This window comes from Corvus brachyrhynchos, unplaced genomic scaffold, assembly GCF_000691975.1.
Source record: "Corvus brachyrhynchos isolate BGI_N302 unplaced genomic scaffold, ASM69197v1 scaffold94, whole genome shotgun sequence".
In the NCBI taxonomy this organism is placed as follows: Eukaryota; Metazoa; Chordata; class Aves; order Passeriformes; family Corvidae; genus Corvus; species Corvus brachyrhynchos.
This window is the reverse complement of record NW_008238330.1, coordinates 1,380,504-1,392,553: the sequence shown is the minus strand read 5'-3', so window position 1 is coordinate 1,392,553 and position 12,050 is coordinate 1,380,504. Positions and strand designations below refer to the sequence as shown.

General features: G+C 39.3%; 1 protein-coding gene across 4 annotated transcripts in view; it reads left to right on the top strand.

The window, feature by feature from the left end:
- The window catches only part of GLI3 (GLI family zinc finger 3), a 208,558-nt gene that overhangs the window by 148,854 nt on the left and 47,654 nt on the right, over window positions 1-12,050 (top strand). For all 4 annotated transcript variants that reach the window (XM_017734631.1, XM_008633830.2, XM_017734630.1 and 1 more), the window contains one exon: window positions 133-334. In XM_017734631.1, coding sequence (XP_017590120.1) covers window positions 133-334 — 202 coding nt within the window. The remainder of the gene's footprint in view (window positions 1-132; window positions 335-12,050) is intronic.

Genomic DNA, 12,050 nt, shown 5'->3' with positions numbered 1-12,050 from the left:
TCGTAGCCAGTAGATCACAAATGAAGAGAGTGGGCCTGTCACAGTGTGCTGGTGTCTCCCTCTACCCATCACTGATAACAAATAAATCCAGTGAAGCACCCTGGTGGATAATTGTTTGTGTTTACATAACAGGCGCCAGGTTTCCGAGTCCGAGGTTGTCAGCTAGACCGAGCCGAAAGCGCACGTTGTCCATATCCCCCCTGTCTGATCACAGCTTTGACCTTCAGACCATGATACGGACATCTCCAAATTCCTTGGTCACAATTCTCAATAATTCTCGCAGCAGTTCGTCAGCCAGTGGTTCTTACGGCCACTTATCTGCAAGTGCAATAAGGTAAGAATTGTATTTTCTACCTGAACTATATATTCTCATTTATGTGTCTCACACACACAAATGTGAACATATACTCACATCTTTAAGTAACTTGTGGGATTTTTTTTTGTGAATATGTGTGTTTTGCAGTTTCTATAATGTGTGTTCATCAGAGCTTAATCTAAAATATAAAATATTTTTTTCTTGCTCAGAAAGGTAACCACAAGGGACTTTTTGGCCTATTATTGTCCAGTGCAGGTAATATTCATCTGACCAGCAGGAACAGTGAGTGTTTGTGTGTCCAGGAATCTGTTTTCAGAGAAGAAACTCTAGTATAGGTTTGTGACTTAAGTCACTTGGGTTCTTCTGGCCACAGATATGATAGACAGTGAAATGTTCCTACATTGCAATCATCAGAAAGTAAAGAAGAGAAATATGGTACTGTTCAATTAAAATGTTTGGCTTGAACTTCTGGGTGTTCATCTCCAATTTTTTTTTTCATGTGTTGAAAGATTAGACATTCTGTTAGACATTCTGTGGCTAAACAATTTTTTTTTTTTTTTTTTTTTTTTTTTTTTTTTTTTTTGGTACCAAGGAAGTACAGTATCATCAGAAATGCTGTGATTTTCACTTGGCTGCTTCACTTGTGTGTGCAAGAAAACAGTCAGAAGTGGTTGTTCTGGAGGCAGAAGAACAGAGTAGCAAATGAAGAGCTGGACAGAAGTTGTACAGAAAAGGGAAGGAAATAGGGCACAAGGAGAGGGAACAAAAGGAATAATGTAAAAAGAATAAAGGGAGTGGAAGAAAATTAAGAGATGCAGCAGAAAAAAATGGAGATGCAACTGCAGAACATTCTTGTATTTGTGGCATGGCTCTATGTTAACTGAGAAAAGCTCCTTTGGTATTCTAAAAAAAAATCCCCACCTCTCCAAAGTGTCAGAAAATACTGGATTTGCATTTATAAGCCTCAAAGAGTGCTTCTGGGCCCTGGCTTAACAGTAGCTTCCACCTTCAATTTGCAATGGGGCAAAGGAGCGAGTCCCTACAGCAGTTTCTTGAGATGGGACACCCATTTTAGACAAGGCTCAAAAATACTACCAAGGTCATGGGTTTGATCCCCTGTATGGTCCATTGACTTAAAGAGTCATATTTGATGAGCCTTGTGGGCCCCTTCCAACTCAGAATATTCTGTGAAATCTGTGAAATGCCTCTCTGGCAAAAATGACACATTTACAGCTTCAAAAACTGGCTATGGGGATTTTCATTCTTGGGAAAATGGGGCATGCAACTGGTTTGTTAGAAACCATGAGCCTGAAAAACTCTGAGAGTGACAGCACCGTAAATATTGGTATTAGTGTAAGTGCTGTATTTTCCTTTTTAAGCATTTCTAAGTAGTCGTGGTTCGTAGCTCTGATGTACTTGAGTAGTGTGTAGTATTTCACAGGCACGGTGTCATAGCTCTGCAATATTGCTTCACAGTCAATGGAACCACAGTTCCAATTACGAACCTCCTTAATGAGGAATATGATTTATGTCAATGGCTGGCAGCAGTTGGACCACATCTGTCAAATACCTGTACTGTGTGGAGGTGTGCTGTCTGCACTGTCATTAAGATGGGATGGCACTTAATAACTAAACTCCTTTCCCATAGCTCGTAACTTTGGTAAAACAAATAGCACATGAAAGTTGGCATAGTCTCTGCAGTGGAGTAAGTCTTCTCTGCTTTTGCTCTTCCAAAGCAAAGCTAGAGCCAGATGAATGGCTTTGTTGAAGACAAAGTTGTGGAACTGGAGGGAGTTGTGGGCAAAGACTGAGTAAGGATGCTAGGGAGTCTTCACAGTGAGTCTTGTGAACTGGTGTCATGGAAGAAAGCAGTGTTTGTGTGACTGAACCTGTGGTTGACCAAAGCTTTCATCCCTTCCTGGTCATACTTCCCAGGAATGCATAATACAGAATTTCACGTGATTTTGAATTAAGATATTTTTTTCATTTTGATAAGAGTATGCATGCAGAGTTGGAAATGTACACCTCCATTCTTCTCAGTCAAAAGGAAGGGAAGTGAGACCTCTTCTTCCTCCTTTGCAGCTTGCCTCTGTTGGTGCCCTTTAACTTCTCCCGTGTGAACCTGTTTATAAAACAGTTAAAACAAAATAAACAGTGACATAAGGTATTAAACCCAAACCACACTTCATTGCCTTAATAAATTCCAAGACTAAATAGCAACAGGACTATCAGCAAAACCTAATTTATTATTCACTGTCTTGCAAATAATGCATTCAGCACAAGAACTGTTGTATTGAATAGAACCATAGGTTCATCCCATTTCATATCCTGTCAGAAAGTGATCAAAGTCTAGAAAAAAACATTTCCTCACATAAAATCCCAGCTTCTTACAGGCTGTTAAACTTGCAGGTTAACAACGTAGGAGTTGCTGCAAGAAAATGGTACAATTCAGCAAGCCACTAGATGGAATTGCAAGACAGGAAGGATTTCTACTTTATATAGTATGAGTAGCATTAACTATATTTAACATTACACAATCCTTCTACTCTTAGATATTGTTTCCAATCACTTTTAACTTAGTCCAAATATTTTACACGTGGCAGCATTTTTCATGGCAAATACCTATCTAGTGCTGAATATTTCGCAAAAGCATCAGCAAGGTTATTAATTTATCAAAATGAAGTTAGGGAAGAAGAGATTTTTCTGTAGAAACTAGAAGAACTGTTGCTTACCTTTTACTGAGAAGCTAAACTTTGCCAGGAACATTGCCTAGATGATGTAGATGTGATCTTTGCTGTTCTTGAGAAATTGTTCCATTCAGCCAAGTGATAAGCCCTTAAGAGGTTTCTATTAGCATGTGTTAAATAAACTGATCACTCAGCATGTTCCAGTCCAGGGCCCACAGAGAAAAAGATGGACCTTTCCCTGCAGCTGCAGCTCTGGTACCTCCTTGGGAAGACTGTGGAGGCTCAGCTGTCTGTCCAGCCATAACAGTTTTGTGAAACAGAAAGCAGTCTTTAGAGGAGACAGGAGTCAGCCCAGAAAGTGTACAGGCTAAGCAAGTTGGCACAAAATGCCTTTACATAATGCAACATAGGCTTGCGGCTGAAGAGAGAGAAAAGGCTGCAAAATAAAGCATGCAGAAGCCGGTCATTCGGAGAATGAAGGTACTGCCCCCTTGTGATTGTGCTCTGATACCATCTTTAACTTCAGGGTTGCACAGTATTTGTAGGTCCCCTGTCTTCTTCAGTTAACATCCTCTGTGGATCAGTGAGAGCCACAGGACACTGCCTCACCTGTTCAAGGCAGCCTAAAAGAGGAGGGAGCCTTGTACCTGGTTGTTTGCTGCCTGGAGGGCAGACTGTGCTCTTGCACCACAGTCCCAGACTGATGCTGGGTAAACTGAACTAGTCAGAAGTGACCACCAGACTGATACAGTTTGTTTTCTGGAGTCCCAGCCTACCACTCTTAATTCTGCAGGGGAGTCAAATTGCTCACAGCCATGACTTGAAGATACTGACAGTTGTTTTGAACATTTCATAGTCTGTGTCATGTTAGCTAGCCCAGATCTTCTTGCCTGAAATTGGGCAACCACAATGAGTGACACTTTTTGCCTCCATCTTTCTTTGATTCATGTTCCTGTTCAAAACGAATCCTTCCCCTTAACCTCAGAGGGAGGTTGAAAGCATTAATGTTTTGTGAACCAATTAGATTATACAGTGATGAGCACAGTGGAGAAGCTCAGGAGGGTGTCAGTAATTATTTATTCACTGATGGTTTAAATACAATGGAAGGAAGGCTTATGGGCATTACTCTGGGCACAGAGAAGAAAAATACCAGAGGGCCTCTTGCTGAAGGCTACTGTGTGTCTTGTGCACTGCATGAGTTACGAATCATGCAGAGGGGAGAAGGGGTGTGCTGTCACGTAACTAAAAGCTGATGAGTCAGCACATGAAGATATGGGCAGGTTTTGTTCTGGTATGCTTAATCTTGTGGGCATTAATCAATGCTCTTTTACACCCATTTTTTCAAAGGTACTACTTGTGTTAAGAAAGGGTCTCCAGGACCTCACTGCTCTTTGCATTGGCTAAAAAAAGAGGCATCCTTGGCTGAAAGATTACATCCTGTGCATCACACAGCTTTTCAGCATTGGATACTCTATATGAGCACTGTGGGATGTTGAGGATGAAATCACATTTTGGTCTCTGTTTTTACAAAGCCAAGCACAGGAGGGCTCTGGTCTTTGACATGGATACTACTGTAGTTTGAATAATAAATACTAGCAGTTTAGCATAATCCAGAGAGAGCTCGGCTTGGCAGTTGCTTTGCCATTGTCAGCTGACAGTGTAGTGCTGTATCCTGACTACCGGCTGAGTACTTGAAAAGGAGATGACACTCCTGCTGACAGCTAATAGTGGATCTCCTTTAGCACACCAGGTAGAGCTTCTACTTTGTGCATTTGAAAGCACCTGGTTTAGGTCTCAGCTGGGAGAGATTATGCAGAAAGGAGATGTGTGAAATAGCATTAAATGAGGATAATCCTTCATTTGACATTTACTCATTTGGTTACCTGCCTCAGTCCTGCAGTGCAGCACCCCTGCTATTAATCTTTTGTCAAGACATACTTAATGTTATATCTGCTACCTGTGACAATTATTAGACTTTGCACTTCAGTAGCACTTCTTTTTGAGAGACGGCATGGTCTAGAGTGAGTATAGAGGGAGTAATCACTTCCCATGATGTTAAGAGTACTGATTCAAAACCTTTACAAAAGATTAACTGGTCTTTAATAAACACAGGAGGCTGTGACTTCATGTTCTATGAGATTTGAAATTCAGAACCTCTAGTCCCTTGGCAGTGCTGTGATACCGAAATTACAAAGTCAATTTTCAGAAAATGAGTCAAATTCCCTGTCAGATCCAAGGTGTTTAAGTCAGTAGTTCCACCTACTACAAGAGACTTTCTTTGGGTCTAGGCAGATCTAACTGTGAATATAACTTAGCCATAACCTGTGAAAATTCAGTTTCATGTGAGCTCAAGAGTCCTTTGGGATCTCCTCGAAGGTTTGAAAGAAACTGAGAAAGCACAGCAGCACTTTTTTTTTTCCGCATGCTCTGCCCTGCTTCCCTGAGAGTATCAGAACATGAAGGAGCAATTAAACATGGTGTGGTTGATTACAGCACACCCTGGCTGCTCTGGCCCCTGTCAGTTTGCTCTGGGCTGATCTGAAGCATCAGGGAATGGTGGCAAGGATACTTTCACAAAGAGCATTAGAAAGGAATAGCCAGGTTTGTAGGGTGAGCTTAGACAGCAATGGATTAACATCAGTGAGGAAGACAAGAATTGTGTTTCTGCAAGCAGGTATTGGATTCTCAATTATTTCCTCATCTCATTTAAGCTCCTTGTATAGAATGCTTGTTGTATAATGAGTCAGTGCCCTCCTCCCTGCACTATGTTGTATCTAGAGACAAGTGACTAGCTATTAATTTCTCCAGTTTTCCTTTGCAAACACAGAGAAAATCAAGAGAAAAATAAAAATAGAGTTAAGATATCCAAACGAAGCATAAAGTTATCAACAGAGAAAAGTGAAAGTATCTTTAGCAGAGAGCCCAACAGTCTAATTATACCCTCTATTAAAAAAAAGGAAAGAGTATCCTTTTATCAGGTTTAAATTATCCAGTTTCTGAATTTAACAGTGTCTCATAAAACCGGAAGCCCTCATGTTCTCAATCCTCCTTCTTTATTCAATATTTTATATATTCTTATTATGTCTCCTTTTATTCATCTCCCTTCTGATGTTGTTTTCAGTCTGCTCTTTAGAGTTCTTGCATTGTCTTTTCTGCTGATACTGTCTGAAAGTCTCCTTCTTATTACACGCAATAATATTCCAGGAGAGGACCAGCAATTTAAATGCATCATGATTTTCTGTGTTTTTTCCCCAGCCAATTGTTTTAACATGTTTTTGCCATACCTTTATGTTGATCAAATTTTCATTCCTTCGTTGAATTCTGCATTGAGACAAGCAAGTGCTTCTTGTCATTTGTCTCAGTTAATTTAGAACCAGTGTATGAGTAGCTCTGACTCCCTTTCAGTATCGATATGCATCTTGCTATCAGTATTGCTCATTCTTCTAGCGTACTGGGAGCTAAAGATAACCACTTAGCCTTCACCATGCTGCTCAAAATAATTTTGTCACATATGCAGATACAATTTTTTCATTTCTCAACTCCATGCCCAGATAGCTGACAATTGCATACGAAAGAGAAGACCCCATCTGAGAATTTGTATCTAACCTTTACTTAAATCCAACTACTTAATTCTTACCTTTGATTTGTGTTTTAGACTGTTTTAAGTTTTTATATTTCTGTAATTTTTTCTGTGCTAAAGGACACAATCAAATGCTGGTTAATGAAATTAAAAAGGACATGTTTAGGGTAGCATAGGTAGAACAAAATACATTCACAACTATGTTCTGCAAGAAGATCATTATGATAGGATGTGTAGGATAAAGAGTTCATTAATTTTGTCAGCATTATAGGTGTTTTGTTGTTTTATTATCACTCTTATTGGGATCTGCCTAAGTTAGATGCAAATCTGACTTTGACTGAAAGCCTTTCTTGCATTAAAAGCTTTCTAATTAATTACATGCGATATGTTGTAAATGAAGGCTTTGTTTCCATTCAGACTGAGTCAAATTCAGTCCAAGTGTAACCCTACTGAAACAGGTCTAGAACTAGACCTTCACATATGTGCAGTATAGGGCTTTATTCTCCATGGTCTTGTACTGTGGTAATCTAAAGAAGGGAATATAATGCTCTGTCCTGCCATAATAGCTTCATTTCATACCTGCTTTCAAGAAGTGTGAATGACAGAGAAGTTCCACAAAGTGAATAGAAGTGAAATTCATCAGTATTACGGAAAGTTGCATCTATATCAGGCTCTGTGGAAATATAACCATGCAGCTAGCCTCCTGCAGAAAGCCCATATAGATTATAAGGGGGTGACATTCAGGGAGATTGTCTTGGAGGTCATCTACATCTTGCATTAGAAAGTGGTGGATGTTTCTCACCAGAAACATGAGTGGCAAGATTTCTGCCTTTGGAAAGTGTAAAATCTAAGAAGCTGAGCAACATAAAGAATGTAGACTATGCAGGCACATATTGCATGCACATTTACATGTACAGATGCACCTATATACAAGTGTAATTATGTATACATGCCCGTAAATGTGTATGTCACAGGTCTTGTAATTACAAGTCCATTTGGAGCAACTTGCTTCAGACTTGCTCAGTGTTACTCAAAGACTTTGAAGTCATTGAACCCAGAGCAATATTAGTTCCAGGAAAGTTCTCAAGCTAAGACAAGTGTGCTGGAGTTTAGCACTTTGTTACTCCATTTCCAGACCCTAAAAGCAAGTATTAATTAGCACTTTGAATGTAATAAATTATACCAGCTTTAGAAGCCCAAAAGTGCTTAGCCATGAATTTAATTCAAAATTATGTTTGCTAGAAGTGGCATAAGCTTGCATGGAGGGAGCACAGATAAATTATGCAAGGTACCATTAATACAAAGTCCAGTTAGGATACTAAGGGATTCGTTCACAGGAATAATCCAGTGAGAAGGACAAAGATGTCTGAGCACATAAGGTTAATCAGTGTGGCCCCGTGGCTCTCAGTGAAACTATGCCGTTTTACTCTGGCATGGCAATGTATTCATGAAGAAAAAATTCACCTAGCCTGGCAGATAAAAGAGAATAGATAGTAAGGTAAGCTGAAGAGCAAGTACAAACCACAGACTGTTAATTTTAAACTGGTAATAGAAAAGTGAAAAAATTAAAAAAGAGGCAGTGATGTATGTGAATTAAATACGATTGTACAATGATGACTATCATCTGATGAAAACTGGAAAACCTAGTACAATACATGCTCTGCTTTATTAGATGCAGGACGTCTTTTTGCAAATTAATTTAGAGGACTTGTCTCTAAGTTAGTGATTTTTAATGCAACATGTCAACATTACAAATGCAGAGGGATATTTGTGAAACCTAGTCATTTTTGAAATACTTTTTCAAAGGATTTCGAGTCTCTTACCTGCATTTAAGATCACACGATGTCTGGCTTCATAGTCAAAGTTTGAAACTGTTTTCCCCTGTACTTGAGTAACAAGCTGTAAAAACTACTGATAACTTGTCTGCATTGCCTACTCAAAGCTCAGTTAAAAAATTCAGGGAGAGGAACAGAATTTAAAGCACAATTTTTTATTACTAAAAATATTACATATATATTGTGGGTAAATTGCTCCAAATAGAAGTGCATTTTAAATTCTCTCTTCCATTTGGTTTTTGTCTAAGATACTTGAAACAGTCAGAGTTTCACAAATTTCTTCAAGGCTGCAAGGTTGCCAAGTGCTTTGTCACTTGTGTGTCCTGAGCAATTTGTCAACATTCACTCTTGCAGGTTGTTTCCATCAGGAGAAGTAGAGGACAGAGTTGGAAACTTCTTTTTACTCACTCCTGTATGTTTACAAGGAACGTACGCAATTCCTGTTTCTGCCAACTCAAACAACAGGAGATGGTTTTCTTACCTGATGTTACTGGTTGCTTCTTATCTTCTGGGTCCTATCTAACGAGAACTCACTGGCTTGTTTTCTTCTGCACCTCTGCTGGGGTCTCACTATGAGTCTGTCCTGCTGACTGTCCACAGCTTTGCACATCTGACTAGGCAGTGTTCCTGGCTGCATCTTATACATGTACATTGTTCTATCAAAAGGTATATGAAAACTTCTACGCATGCAGCCAGCTTATGCAGATCCCCTCAGCACTCATGGCTCAGCTCCCAGCCACGCTTATGTATGTCCTGTGTTTTGAACAGTGGCTCCTACATGGCAGTTTATCATGGGATGAATGAAACTCTTTCTTATATTAGTTTTTATTTTGAAGAAAAGCATCTGAGCATGTGAAAAGCAGTATTTGATCACTGTTAACTTATGTATTATGACTTACTTCCGTTGAGTAAGATTACCGAGTGATCTTACTTCAGTAAGATTACTGTGTCTGTAGGATCCAGGCTTTAGGACAGCACTTAAAGACTTGCTGAAGTCACTCACTCTTCAGAAGTATTAAGAGTTATTAGGGTGCTTTCCTGAACAGTAGCTGGGTCCATTTCTAAAAGAGTAAAGGTGCGTGTTTGCCTTTTAATAACTTATATAAACAATTTATAAGTACTTTGAAAATTGAAATTAAAAACTAAAGGTGAAATCCTGGCCTAGTCTAAGTAAAGGATAAAAATATCATTGAATTCAATTTGTCCAACATTACTAGTTTTCTACTAACCCCAGTTTCTTGGTTTCCCTTGTCCACAGGCAACTCCTAAGGGATAGTGATACAAAGTGGTGACATCTGTTCCTACTTGAGCATGAGCTAGGTGTTATCCTAGTATGCGATGATCAGCTTTATTGAACATGAAGCCAGTCCACCTACAAATTACTTATCCCTTTCTTGAACTAGAGTCCTTTTTGGAGGGATTTGTATCATTTGGTCTGTCTAGTTTAAGTCCCTGATGGCAAGCACACATGATGGACGCTGTAGAGCAAACAGGGAGTGCCAAGGCTTTTCCACAAGTCAGGAAGGGCCTGTGTGTTCCCTTGCAGTGCTGGTTGCACCCTCCCTCATGAAGAGAATGTTAGGACTGTGAATGCACCACCCAGAAATCAAAGACCCTTCAAAGCCAAAGGGCCTGAAGCCCTCTCCTGCCCCATGATCTAGATGGAGACAGTGTGTCTCACTGCACCCCATGTTCCTGTCGGGTGACCTGTTCTGCATTGTTTTGTCTCAAAAGATGTTGGACAGTTGGGGTACTACAAGGACAAGCAAAGAAAAGGATCAGAGATCTGAAAAATTATATGGTTGATTTGAAATAGAATTTTCCTGTTCTTTCCAGACTGGACAGGAAGAGGGTATAGAAATAATTTCAAATATATAAAAAAGAAAAGAGAGGAAGAGTCTGGGAAAGGGAAGGCAGATAATGAGTGCTGTGTAGAATAACAAAGTGCTGGTCTTAATTTGGCCCAGGAAAGATTTAAGATAGAGGATAGGAAAGAAACTTTTAATATGGTAAACATAATGTGGGTCTATATGAATAAATAAAGATACCCCAAAGAAACAAATTTGTCTTTCTGAAATTTAAAATTGAAGGGAAAAAATATTGAAAACATCAGAAATATCCCACTGGGTCAAACTAGAGGTGTTATGAATGCCCTTGCTTTCTAACTTTTGTTCTCTTAGTGCTCTCCCAGCACCGATGTTCTTTAGGTTAGCGATCCCAAAGTATACACTCTTGCTTGTTCCCTTTGGTCTTTCTTTATGGACCTGTTGTCTTTGGATTTATCTAGTCACATATGAACCTGCTGGCTATGTCTGCAGCTATTCCCAAAGTCCACAAATGCTTTCTTTTTACTCTCAAGTTGTTGCCCTATGTCTTTCATTAAATGCTCCCTCATCTACATGCTTGGGAAGCTCTTGTCCTAAAACCTTGCAAAGCAGAACTAGAAAGGGAAAAGCACTGAGGTACTTTTGCAAGACTTCCATGCATCAGATCTTGCAGAACTTTGTGTTTTGTAATACAAAGAGGGTACCTTCAGAATTTTTGGAAATTCTGAAGAAAATTACTGCGATATAATGAAACAATCCTTGCAGTATTCACAAAATTGGAAACTCCTCAGCATTTTTGCCTCCTTAGGCATACCTATGCAATGTATAGGAGAAAAGGATTTTTTCCTGACTTTAATTCACAGATGTTTTGTGGTAAATTCCACAGCTGTGACCAGAAACTGGATGACCTTGTTAGCAGGACAGCCACAAAGTAGCCACAAAGTTTGGTTTTGATTATAACGTCTGTTTTTCTTCTTCTTGAAGTCTGTTCTTTAAAATTTGATGTGCTCATGTAATTGCAATGTAGTTCACTGCCCTGGTTTACCTCCAGTGAAGGGAGTTTGAGACTTTGCAGATGACGAGAAGAGAAAGAGAGAGAGAGAGACAGAGTGATAGACAGACACAGAAGCCCACAGTATGATAAAATAAATGATATCACTGATGGGCTTTTCTGTCAGTGTATATGAGTTATTGAATGCTCAAGCAGAAATATTACATGTTTCTTCTAACCCTTACTCCTCATAAAACTCAACAACTAAAAAAATAACTGGTCTGTAATTTTTAGTAGCTATACATGCTTTCATCTTCTTTTCCTTTTCTACTTTGTTTAAAAGAAAAGTCTGTAACAGAAATACAAATGAAATTCCCTCCAGTGGTGTAAATTTTCATTTCTCAGTAGGTGGATGGAAGGAAAAGGTTCATTTACATTTCTGTGAATCCAAAATTTTTTGGAAGTGACTGGTGTTTTGGAAAACATGAACCATTGGGGCAGGAATCTGGCATTCTTCTGGCATCTGGATTTTGGAAGTCTTGAGCTCTCCTTGTCTGAAATGCCTCTTAAAACTGTCTTAAAAGAAACATTACTCAAAATTAAGCCTCTGGAACTACTCACTGCTTTTGAAAAACCTGGTTATTGGTTTTAGTAGTTCCAGAGTCTGAAAATTACTACTTTCAGGTCTTGTTTACTGCTTTTGGGCATAAATTTTAGGTGGTTCCTGAGTGACACAGCTGCCATCTTGGTGCATATTTCTAAGCAGACATGGTTGGAACAACTGGACAAGGCCAGCTGGTGCCACCCTTTCTGCT